General features: G+C 33.9%; 1 protein-coding gene across 1 annotated transcript; it reads right to left on the reverse strand.

The window, feature by feature from the left end:
- Nucleotides 1–3,179: 3,179 nt before the first annotated feature.
- On the reverse strand, nucleotides 3,180–7,601 carry LOC147539896 (heptahelical transmembrane protein 1-like). Its single transcript, XM_086644157.1, has 4 exons — nucleotides 7,038–7,601; nucleotides 6,819–6,911; nucleotides 4,109–4,166; nucleotides 3,180–3,893 (listed from the first exon to the last, which is right to left on the reverse strand). Exons 1-4 carry the CDS (start codon nucleotides 7,346–7,348, stop codon nucleotides 3,240–3,242), a joined length of 1,116 nt encoding a protein of 371 aa, XP_086500283.1. The 5' UTR covers nucleotides 7,349–7,601; the 3' UTR covers nucleotides 3,180–3,239.
- Between the last annotated feature and the right edge of the window lie 5,949 nt (nucleotides 7,602–13,550).

The raw sequence follows: 13,550 nt of genomic DNA on the forward strand, positions 1-13,550 counted from the left end.
CGTTACATCGTCCCCATAATTCTAATTCTTTTGGATCGGTGGGTTTTTCAATGCTTCCATCAACGAAACCAAGTTTAGCTTTAGCCCTTAAGGCCTTAGTCATTCCTCGTGACCATGAGGAGTAATTGTCACCGGTTAGAAGCGGTGTGATGAGAATAGTAGTAGGAGAATCCGAGTGGTGAACATCAAACGGCCCACTATTGGTGCTAGGATTAGCTTGAGAGATTTCCGAAGATTCGGCGGTAGTCATCTTTCAAAAAAAAATTTGAATTCTTTAGGCTCTTATACCATGTGAAGAGGTACTAACCTCTTGATGATCGACTCGGATGAAGCCGAGGGTGATGTAGCAATATCTCGGTTGAAGCCGAGAAGTGGGAAGGAGATGCTCTCGGTGTGAACCGAGAGGAGGAGAAGTAACTCTCGGCTGAACCCGAGAGCTATGATAATGGCTCTCGGGTGAAACCGAGAGCGAGAGAAAGAGTAAACTCGGTTGAATCCGAGAGGACTGTGTAGCAGCTTCGGGTGAGACCGAGAGATGGAGTGAGAGAGCTTCGATGAAGTCGAGAAGAAGAAGATGATATGTTGATCGTGAGAGAGAGATTAGGTAAAACCTTTGTTTATTCACAATAACATGATTATTACATTATGGTTTGATCTCTTTATATAGGTTTACATTGAAGAAGTTTTAGAAATAGAAAATAGAAATAGAAAAACTAATTACTACAACATTCCTAATTAAACTAGGACTAGGATTCCTAATTATAGTAGGAAACCTTTTCCTAATCAATGAACTAATCCACTCGGTTTAGCCGAGTGGAGTAGACTCTCTAACACCCCCTCATGTGTGGCATTCTTTGAGCCTAACACATGTAATTTTTTGGGCGACGCGGAGCACGTGTGGCTTTTAAGCCTATCACGTGTGGGCCTAGCTCTGATACCATGTCAAGTTTGTGGTCATCCAACTCAAAACCAATTGGCAATGAGTGGAGAGGACCTAGACCTTATATTCTTGGTTGCTAAAAACCCATTCTCCCATGTGGGACTATTCTCACAAGGGATTGAACCGTGATGTCGTTACTTATGGTACTCTTATTGGTGGTCTATTAATGGTGGGAAGAGTTGTGGAAGCTAAGGAACCTTCAAAGAAATGAAATTTTGTGGTCAGTGTCCGAACATCATCACTTACACTGTCAAACCTTCCTATGCATATCCTTTGTGCTTTAAAGTGTCATACAGATGAAGATGAGAGATGATTTCGGAACGAAAGTACTATAGATTACTGAATTTGTGTTTACACGATTGTTATACACTTATTATGATTTATGAGTACTATTTGATATTATTATTATTATTACTTCACAAGTTGTAGTATGCCATGAAGTTCGGTCAAATTTCTTTCAAAGCTACCCAATTCGAGGTGTTTGGGTAACCATTCCCCTCGTATTGACCCAGACCCAGACCCTGGTGCACCTAAAATTCTCAGGAACAGAAGTTCCTTCCTGCACTATTATAGCATTCACGTTACCGTTCTGGCGCTTAATAATACTCGCCGCAATCTCCCCATTGACACCAACTAGTTCTGGCCATGAATCCTTACCTGTAAATAAAGTTTCATCAAAACTCATTAGTAATGACAATATACTAAACACTTGATATATTGTTATTCAGACATTGTTGAGCCTAACCTTTGCATATTGATGCCATTACTTGAATCTTGTCTAGTTCTAAATTCTCTTCTTTTAGTTTCTTTTGGTGTTTCATTGTTAAACAGAAGATTTAGGGCTTAAATAGGTTTTGATGGGGGTAAGCTTTTAGGATTTTTCTTTCTCTAGTCAATTCATAGCTGCCCAGCAAGCCCTCATCTTTGATCTTGGAAATATGTTGACTTCATCTCTAAAGAATATGAAGTAGATAGAGATGACCATGGATAGAAATTTTTTAGTGTTTTTATTAGATGAGATCAACAGCTTGTAATTGTTGACTATGGCATATGGGGTTTTCTTTGTTGCTATGGTTTAGGCTTTATGACAGAAGAACACCACTGATCTGTGCTATAGGCAATCGAAGTCGCGAGCTTACCTTCTTTTTATTACAGGCGGCGGGGCGTCATCTGGGTGGAACGGCTGCACAAAATAAAAAAAATACACGAGTACCACGTCTGGTTATGGGTTACCCTGGATTGTATGTCCGAAGAACCAGTTGTTGTCCAAGTCCCAAAAGTTGGTTAATTTCCGCCAAAAAGTTCCGAACAAGACACTTGTCGGGTAAGGATGAAAGGTTAAAAATTTAAAATCAATGAAGACTTGAAACTCTAAAAGAGCCTTATCAAGTAAATAAGAAGTTTTATTCTTTGTTAATCTTTGATGAGCCTCGATCGATATATCTTCTTAATTAGGTTACTTTTCCTGTCACCATGGTGTGGTGTCCATGTCCGCTTGCATACACCATGACTAGTCCGTCCACAGGCTTTGTGCCTGAACTAGCTGAACTTGTTCGCCATTACAACATGAAAATGTAGCCGAAGAACACATAACTTTCATAGGAAGGCACCACAAACCAACTTTATGCTCTTATCATGAATCAAATTCAACATTATAGTAACTTGGTTCATTTGTTTGTTCAAGAGTATAATACCTTTGCATTCACAATTGATTTTCACACTGGGCTTCTGCTTGTATAAGATTGGAGTGGGCTATTCGGACCCGGCCCATTTGTTTTAGCAGGTTGGGCAGGTAGTGCCCAATCTAAGCCCAGACAAAGGGGATCAATTTGCGGGTTTGCGCTAGAATCTACTTTTGAGTAATATCGTCTGCTAATGGTGACGGAGACCCGAAATGTTATTTCTGTTGTGGTATATCCGTATTACTCGAGCAAGATATTGGAGTCTGGGCTATTGATGTTTTCACTAAGAATGAAATTTCTTACATGTCAGACGTGGGTTTAGTGTCTGAAACAGTGACAATATCGATAACAACTAGGACTTGAACCATTACAACTCTTACACGCATGTAACCAATAAAGTAATATACAGAGACAGAGGGATGAAAGTTCCATTAATTTCTTACCAATTACCCTCAAACTAAATAATATGAAAGAAAGAGATAAATAATACACAATTAATTTAGATAGATTTCAATTTAAATAATATATATATATATATATAATATTTATATCAAGTATGATTAATATATTTTAAATTGATGAACCGATAAAATAAAGAAGTTGAGATACATAAATATTCAATTACACTCGACTTCTCTTCGCCAATCCATAAAAACAAGAGCTGCATAATAATGAGACAATGCACCAAAAATCACAAAAATATGAAAAATTTGATGACTATGTCCTGCTAAATCAAACCAACCTGGTTTCCATCTCTCTGGTATTCGACTAACGTAAAATAACGTCCCCGTAGCATATGATAACGCCATTGCTGTCTCATAAGTAACGGTTAAAAACCGTTGTGGTTCACTCCAATTCAAAATTAGGGCATGAATTGCTGGTACAATGCCGGAAAACCCCATAGTAAAGAAGAGTAAAGCTCGATATACTCGGAATTTGTTTGTGGATAATGCTGGAGTTAGTAAATTTATGATGGTAAAAACACCCATGGTTGTAATTCCGGCTAGGTAAAAGAATTGCCAATGTGGTTGGCATTGGAAGATATAGAAAATGGGAGGGAAAAAAGAAGTGATGATCATAACGGCTATACCGACATAGTCGAATCGAAGTAGTAAGAGGTTTAATCTATGAGAATGACAACAAAATAAATGGCAAGTGCTACTTGTGAATAGGCAGAACATTGAACCGGCTAAGAAAACAAAGAATGGCCATTGTGTTACCGGCATTTCTGTCGATGTTGTCATTCCTACATCAATGGGCGCTTCCATTCTCTGAAAAAAGAAACGATTTCTACATCAACAATTTATAACTAAAAAAGAAAAACATTTGAAGGAGTTTGACCTCAAACTATAACGTTTGGCTCCGAACGGGTAGCTATAGACTCGAAGACGATACATTTGAATGTAGAAGAAGCATTCTACAATACCCTTGAATGTTTATTATGTAGAAGAGGAAAAACGAAGCGAGTAATAAAAATGAGACTTACTTGAAAGAAACTAGTGTTAAGAGAGGCATTTGTTCCTGGAGTTATTATTGGAAACGACCTGTATTCACAATCATTTATAAACGAGTTATATAATATTTATAATATCATTAAAAATTTATGAACTAAAACAGATAATAGTAGTGACATTGGTCCTCATTTATTCAGGACCATCCTCGTTTATTTAGGACCAAGATATTATTTTTCCGAAGTTACTAATTATATTGTTGAAATTTTGTAAGTTATTCTCAAATTTTGTAAGTTAATTATTCCCAAAGTCCAAAATGAATTATATTTGTTGAAATAAGGTCAAATTTTTTGAGCCACCTATGACGAATCTTGTGGGGATGCAAAACTTTAATTTGTAATAACAGCCTCAGCTGTCAGATAGCATTTAGGTTTCTCAACTTGAAATGACAGTTGGAAATGAGTTTGACATAATCTTATAATCAATCTTCCAACAACAACAAAAGGGCAATAGTTCAATGCTAGTTCATGGTCCTTATGGTCCTAGTAGAAAAAAAAACATATATAAACTCCAACTGTCAAAAGAGAAATGTTATTTGGCCACCAAATGGAGGCCGGCTACCGTCCGAAGATTTGATATGGCCGGCTCATATTGGTCTAAGAGTTTTTATCTCACCGCATCAGTTTTCCAGTTATCGACTCTCATTTTTTAACTTAACAAAAATTTTGGTGTTAAGATCACAACATTTGCTGTTAAGGTCATCAAAAATATGTGAAATAGTAAAGACTAGTGATTGGGTGTGGCCCATAATATTTTGGGAATATAAAATAAGACATTTAAGACACACATGTTGTCCCTCATGTCACATGGTGTGGCGTGTGGGTGACCTAACAAATTAATTTATAAATAAAGCCTGTAAAATTCTGTAACGCGTTTTGCATTTTACCATGTCTACTTGGTATTTCTTTCCATCGACAATGTGAGTCCAATACCCAAACCCACTAATTTAGGATACTTCTATCAAGGATGTTACATGATTTCGACAAAAAGAAAACGTTACATGCCCCAAAAAAGACCCTAGAATGATCTGGCTACTTACATGCCATGCTTATTTTCTACACCACCGATGTCACATCGACAATTAGGCAATTTTCCGAAGGGATTTTTGGATGATTTTTCTACTTATTCATTTAAAGAATATACTTTTTGCCAACGCATAGAGTCACAAAGAAACACACTTCTCATTTTGAGATGATGTATTTTCGAGGTATATTCATAGTATTTGCATTTGAAGTATCAAAGTGCATTATCAGAATATTAAAATTAGTTGTACGATATACTTATTAATATATCTTTCGGTTTAAGAATATCATAATTACTAAAATGCCCTTTAGTTTATTTGAAGACGGGTGGGTTCAGTAATATCGTCCAGATTCTTGATATACCAAACCAAATACGATGAATAGTGGGGTCCTGAGCTACCCCTTGGCTTAACTTTAGAAACGTTTTGCATCTAAGACATACGGTCACCAATTCGTCCTTTCGTGACACGTGAAATTGTACTTTGATTGGTAACAAATGGTAATTTATGTAGCATTAAGTAATTTAGTTTGGTTTGTATCCTTATCCATGGATGATTTTTGGAGATAGGTTTTCAAAGGTTAGTATTTTTGCATAGACAAAACAAAAAGGACAAAAAATGTACTCTTTATTCTAGACCAATATCCCTATAGTAGATCAGACCAAGTTTGTTATTGTTCACCTACTTTGGCCAATAAAAGGTGGAACCTAGTGCACAATTTTTAACAATGTAGTTCAAGGGAAGGTTTAAAATTTTAATTTTATAATGTAGATTTGAAAATTATTCATTTTTGGGAGATATGTGATTCAAAATTTGTACACATGTTCATAGAAGAGAGACTAAAAATAACTAAGTTCTTGGATCGTTCTTGTATGGTCTATAATGGTTACAAAATAAAAAATTATGAAAGTTCATTCAGTAAAATATTGTTTTATATATATTTCACTCTTGCAGCATGACTGCACACACACTCATTCCCTAAAGGTAGACGAGATAAAGGAATAGATAAATCATACAGAAATTGAATCTCAATCATGAGCGATTATACAGTTAACTATCCATCTTTTCTTACGTTGGTACCTTAAACGTGGAATTGTTGCTTCTTTCATTAATATTGTAAGAACATCAAGTCTTTGTGTCTGTCTGGTCAAGTATTATAAGTAAAATAGTAAAAATAAAAATTAGAAAATTTCTTGTGCAGTGAACAAATCTTTTTGTATATAATAGAAATTTATTTTGTCCATAAAAAACTCCTACTAAAACCTATATTTTATTGTGTCTCTGTTACCTTTTATTTAATAATCTTTCTTTCTCTCTCTCTCTCTAATGGGGCAATAGGGCATCACCTCCCCACTAATGTGGAAACATTAGGAAATGAGCTCCCAAATTTCTTCCCTTTCTGAGTAAGAAATTGGACATATTAACTACTAATGACCTAAAAAGCCCTAAGCTTAACCAACACTAAGAACTCACTGTCAAGGTCAATTTTGTCATTTTCAACAAATAGTAACTAGAATTGTGACCAAGTCAAACAGAGAAGTTACCACAGTGCCATTCATGAGAAAATTGTGACAAGTTGAGAGGAGTTTTTTGTGCAAGATTGTTGAGAACTAATTCTAGAGAGAGAAACACAAGATAGAGAGAGAAGTATGAAGGAAAATGACCTTGTAAATTTGCCAAGAAGATCAGATAGTTGAGGCATTTGCATCAAATTTGTTATAGTCAACCACAAGAACATCAAAAAACCAATCAAATGCCTGAAAAAAAAACATAAATTAAAATCCAAAAATTACCCATTAATCATCTCAAAAAAAAGAAAAATACCCATTAAATTCAACAAAATTGAAACAACAAATTTCAAGAGAACAAGTACAGAGACATACGTCCAAATATTGAGAGTTTCATTGTGCCAACGGAAGAGACTGAAAAAAGCAACATTGATAGGCCAATCAGCTCTATAATGACCTAAAATATACTCATTATCTTTCATATATTCTGGTAATTCCCGATACGTTACTAACTCGTAACGTTTTTTTTCATCCGTTTTATTCTTCTTCTCGTCTTTTGATGATGATTTAGAAAATTTCATATCTTCTTCTTCTTCTTCCATTTGATTTTGATTTTGATTTTGTTGATTTTTTCTTCCTTTTCTTTTCCATAAAATACCCTCTTGATCTTTAGTTGTAGAAGTCATTTTTCAACAAAGGGGATTGAATGGAAGAAAAAGAAGAGATAGAAAGGGGAATTGAAAGCTTTCTTTCTTTCCCTTCTCTTCTCTCTCTATCTCACTTTCTCTCTCTAGATCCCTCACTGTGGTTTCTTTCTCTCTCTCTATGTAGATCTCACAGAGGAGCTTATTATTAATAAGTAGAATTTGGCCAACTAAGACAACCAACCCAACTGCCCACATTTAAAGGCATCTTAACCCCTTTCTTTCTTACATTTATGAATACAGGTTTTAATTATTCTCTTCTTATGCCACGTCACTGTTTTTTTAATTAAAATAACGTTTTTTTGTATTAAAATATTAGCAGGTTTTGATATTAGTTAGATTGGAAAATCATGATCCAAGTTCAGACCATGATATTGAGTTGACTGGTTGTTTGTAGTTTTCAATTGAAAAACAAAGTTATTAGTGTTTCTAAATTATATTTTTAATGAAAAATCGACTACGATCTACGTTAGTCGTTACAAGACATTGATACATCATGAAGATATGATAAGTACGATAAGTGGTCTCAGTTCAACTATTAATGAAAGAGACTTAAAACCCAACAACATGAAATAGACTTAAAACGTAATAAATTTATTACATTATTTACACCTTTAATAATCCAATTTCAATAAACCATAGATTACACCTTCTTTAGGAATCGAACCTGAGACTTTCAGAAATTTAGGATTTATGTCGACACTTTCAACCACTTGGGCAAGCAAGTGTTGACTAGTGCTTAATGAAAGAAAGAGATGATTACAAGATTCATTTTCTTTTACTAGTATAATGTAAAATAAAGATACTCTTTTGTGGTTCCTATATATGATTTTTAAGGGATCAAGATGTTCTTTACCATGTTGTTGCAGTGCTTATATGATTCATGAATATTGATGTATGTGCATGATGTGTTTAAACCTTGTAGTGATTATAACGACTCTCAAGATCCATGTTAAAAACAAATCTCATTTAATCTAACATTCTTTCTCCACACTCTACTTATGGGAATGTAAACAAATGTTCTATTGCAGTCTGAATCCATGACCTAGCATATTAACGAACTTTATGAGACTAGTAATTAGACAAGAGTAATGCTAGAGAACGAGAAAAACTAGATAAATCTTCAACAAAAGTATTGTTTGGCTTGTCATAGTTGGGGGTCAATGAATCAGAATCATCGAAAACAAGATCACGCCAAGCCAAATAAGATTTATGTCAAGAGTACGTAGTTTGTGTACTTTTTCATGTTCCCCAATATTTTTCATCAAAAAAATTCATTTTCTCAAAATTCGCCAAACATTCAGTCATAGATAGATTGACTGAAAATGATTTGTTAGAGGGAAATGTGAATTGTAAGTGGAGATACTATTTTTTCTTTGTTGAACTTAAGTAAGTGAAGATACTAGAAAAGGTAAAAATGAAAAAAGGAAAGGAAATGTAGTGTAACTCAGAAAAGTAGTTCAACTGGTAGATATGTGGATATAATTATTTAAAAGTCAACTATTTGAGTCCTTCCAACCTACAAAAATGTGCACCCTAGTAGTTTATAATGCAAGACCTTGTGCACTAGTGTTGGTGTACAAAAGCATATAAGAATTACGATAGTTAGTACAAAATGAAATTTTACGATTTCTGAGAGTATTGTAAGTCAGTTGGAGACAAATAAACGGGAATTTGGCCAAAACTCCCTAAGAAATTATGACTTTGGTTAAAAAGGATTCATCAAAGTTTTTTAGGCTTCACCTCCCTGATGGCAATTATGTAATTTTCAATTTTACTAAAAAGACCAACCTAACCCTAGTCTAAGAAAATACGTTGCAAACACCTTGCACAGCCTTGCAAACACTTTGCACAGCCTTGCAAAGCCTTGCAAACACCATGCAGAACCTTGCAAACACCTTGCAGAGCCTTGCAAACACCTTGCATGACTTTTGCAAATATCTTGCACAACTTTGCGAACACCTTGCAGAGCCTTGCAAAGCTTGCAAATACCTTGCAGAGCCTTGCAAACACCTTGCAGAGCCTTGCAAAGCTTGCAAATACCTTGCAGAGCCTTGCAAACACCTTGCAGAGGCTTGCAAACACCTTGCAATGCCATGCAAATGGTTCGCAAATTAGTTTTTGAATTGATTTAACATGAAATTTGTTACAAATTATTATATATTGTCTAATAGAATGTTGTAACGAAAAGCTAGCTAAAACCCCTACAAATTCATAATAGTCATTTTATAAGCTCTAGCACCATCATTTTACATTTCTTCGAAAAACTTTTAAAACTTTCATGAAATTCTCAATTTGAACATAAATACCAATCATGATTGTCAAAGAAAAAATATTTCTCACATGCATTTCATCTAACAACTTTATAGCTATTTCAACCAACCTAAGTCTTGTATAACCAACTAACGTTGCATTCCAAGCAACAACATCTCTTTTTATCAAACACATTGTTTGCATCAACTATACTTTCACAACTTCCATATAAATCCAACAAATAAGTTTGAACATAAACATCAAAACTAACAAATTGTCATCTATCATTCATAACTCAATGAAAATAAAGCAATGAAGAACTTGGAGTATACCTTGAAACACTATCAAATTCTCCTTCCATTGAAAGTATATAAATTTTTCTCTCTCTAGAATTTAGAACCAAAAACTAAATCAAACCCCTTAAAAGCATCTTCAAACAACAAGCAAATAGATTAAATCACCAAAACCTAAAAACATCAACCTATCTTATAGCCAAAATCGATTCAAACCCCAGAAATTCTAATCGGCGTCGACAATCCAACTCGGTTCGTTCATGAGAAAAACACAAGTTCCTGATTTATTAGTTAGATTATTACTAAGTACTAGGGTATATCCCGTGCCCTAGGGCACAGACACTTAGATCAATCAAATGTTACAAAATTTATTTTATATTTTACTGAGAGAGAGATTTTTTTTAGTTATTGTTTTTTGGTATTATTTTTTTGTTTCTTTTCTCTTAAATTAGTTATTATTTTATTGAGAGAGAGAGATTTTAATTTCTTTAACCCTTGAAATTTATTTTGTTTCTTTTTTTCTTAAATTAGTTATTTTATTTCTAAGAAGGAAAGGATTATTGTTTTTTAAATAGGTAACTTTAATTCTACGAGGGACCATATTTTAAATTTTGAGAAGGGCTTCTAGACAATATGCATAATTAAATAAGGATGTTTGTCCCAGTCATCGTTTTCCCTTATGTTTTATATAATAGATTTCTAATTGAATGAGGGGTATTTTTTACTCTTAAAAAGTTGGTGCTTTTAAAAATGTTCTTCAAGCCTGTTTTTATAACTTACTTGGGGCCTAGCTAGTTAAAAAGATGAGTTGTCTTTTTAACAAAAAAAAATACAAGAAATTGGGCCTCCGGTCCAATTTCCTGACAAATAAATCCAACATTTCTTTGATTTAAAATTGAATAAAGTTAAGCTGAGCCTATTTTCATAAAAAAAAAAAAATTAAGATTTTTAAAAATAGTCACTGTAGTGTTTTTTCTCATTGGATACCACAACATAGAGAAAAAAACCACAAAATAGCTAGAAATTATAGGGACAATAATTTTAAAGACTAATTTGAGTAATAATGGGTAGTGAGGCAAAAGACTTGAGAGGCAATGGGTTGTTGTAGAAAGTTGATAAATTATAGGTGAACAACGTGCCTATAACTTGTTCATCTCTATTAGTAGATACGATCATTTGAACAAATAAAAGAAAGATATGATTGCAAGTTTTCTTTATTACTTCATTTCACGTTTCATTCTTGGATTTTAAGTTTAGAGAGAGAAGGAGAACTTGGCGTGCAAATCATTAAATTAAGACAAACTAATCTATGTAAAGAAATGAAGATACCTACTAGGTGGGAATATTCTTCTCCTCAAATGGTTAAGCAAAACCTTGTTCTTATATCTTATTTACATTTACCACATGGTAGTTAACATTAGAAGTTTCTTTCTGAAATCATATATTCGTTGTCCTGTATAAAACTAGTATCACTATTGAATAAAACACAGAGAAATCAAATAAATGTAATTTCGAACGATAATTTAGTTGGTAAATTCGGCGTTTATCTTGATTTGTAACATTTCGTAACTATGTAAATTGGTTGTTGCGGGTTTAGGCCGTGCCAAAAAGAATAATATAGTGATCTTGTAATCCCTAAATTACATGTTTGTGGTTTAGGACTTTAAATAAGTAAAAAAGAAATGTATTTTATATGGACTTCAAGAGTTATTACGTTCATTATGGTATGGATGAGTATATGAATTGAACAAGCTGATAACTACCATCATTAATAAAGACATCTTGAGCCCTAAAGATCATATAGAGGCCTTTAAGGTTGTCCTAAGGGCATGAAAACTCGTTCTTACCTTTACTTTACCTATATCATTTTACACAAGTCGATAAAAGAAGAATTCAGGTTCCATCATAAATCGAGTTTGTGGTCTTCGAATTTTCGGAGTAGATACATAACCACCAGACCAAACAGTTATCGACAAATTTTTTTTTTTTTTTTTTGAGATAGAAAAAAATATATACTTAAATAATACAAATTTTGAAATCAAATTTAGTTAGGCATTGAATGAAGGAACCAACCCTAGAGTTTCTTTTATTCAAACAAACAACCCTAGATATGATGTGAATGAAATTGAGGGTTTCTATATAAGAACAATTTTTTTGGTTATATGTCGGTAAGATTTAAAGCAAGGAGATAGGTAACCAACCAAACTCTGCCTTTATATTTTTTTAATATTATTTTGTCACATAAAAATTTAGTTTGTTCTAACCCATAATATAAAGTTTATAACATCATCATATTCCTATGACAAGTTGGAAATTTGCTTAACTATCTTTTCTCTCAAATACAAAAGGAACGAATAATTATTATATCTTTTCATTTTCTTTTTTGTTTTTTAATCCAAACTGTCATTCTAACCTAAACAAATAATAATGGTTACAGATAAGTTATCCAATTATTTTCGGAAATGTGCTTTTCTTTTATATTTCTTTTCGTTTCTAATGAGCTAGTTTTCCTTCAATTTCAAGGTTCTCAAGTTGACAACCAAATTGAAGGTAAGTTGAAAGCCAAACAAAAATCTTTGAGTATGTTATTTGTATTTAAAACTATTGTAACATTCTATTCGATAAGGGGGTCATAATTTTTCAACAGACAAGTAAACAACACAAGAAAGATCTTTGGCCTTAACTATATTTTGTTATATTAACGATGTCGGAAAGTAGTTTTCTGGGTATCTTGATTATGTCGAAAAGTACTTTTGCTATTATCTTTAGAATATTGAACTTGTACCTAGCTCTTCACGACTTCACTGTGTGAGAATAGTTCCACATGCGAGAATAGGTAACTAGCAACCAAGAATATAAAAGTATAGGTCCTATCCACTCATTGTCAATTGGTTTTGAGTTGGATGGCCACAAACTTAACATGGTATCAGAGCTAGGTCCACACGTGATACGCTTAAAAGTCACACGTGCTCCACGTCACCCGTAAAGAAAAAAACACACGTGTTAGGCTCAAAGAACGTCACACGTGAGGGGCGTGTGAGAATAGTCCCACATGGGAAAATGGGTAACTAGCAACCAAGAATATAAAGTATAGGTCCTCTCCACTCATTGCCAATTGGTTTTGAGTTGGATGACCACAAACTATAGGCTTAAAAGTCACACGTGTTCCACGTCACCCGTAAAGAAAAAAATACACGTGTTAGGCTCAAAGAAACTCACACGTGAGGGGCCGTGTGAGAATAGTCCCACATGGAAAAATGGGTAACTAGCAACCAAGAATATAAAGTCACACGTGAGGGGGCGTGTGAGAATAGTCCCACATGCGAGAATAGGTAACTAGCAACCAAGAATATAAAAGTATAGGTCCTCTTCACTCATTGCCAATTGGTTTTGAGTTGGATGACCACAAACTTAACACACTGATGTCGGAGAGTAATTTTTCAGGTATCTTTCGGAAATAATTGATGTGAGGGGATCATTGTGAAAAAAACATGTATAAAACAACAAAAAAAGGAAAAGAAATAGACAAGGCTAGTTATACCAGTAGTAAATAGAAATCGAATATCATTTTTTGTCAATGTCCATGCTCCACGACCGTTTTCTCTTCTTAAATATGGGCCAATCCAGCCTAAAGGCTA

Source organism: Eschscholzia californica, unplaced genomic scaffold (assembly GCF_041429995.1).
Source record: "Eschscholzia californica isolate CP2 unplaced genomic scaffold, dmEscCali1.0.p SCAF_5, whole genome shotgun sequence".
NCBI classification, from domain to species: domain Eukaryota; kingdom Viridiplantae; phylum Streptophyta; class Magnoliopsida; order Ranunculales; family Papaveraceae; genus Eschscholzia; species Eschscholzia californica.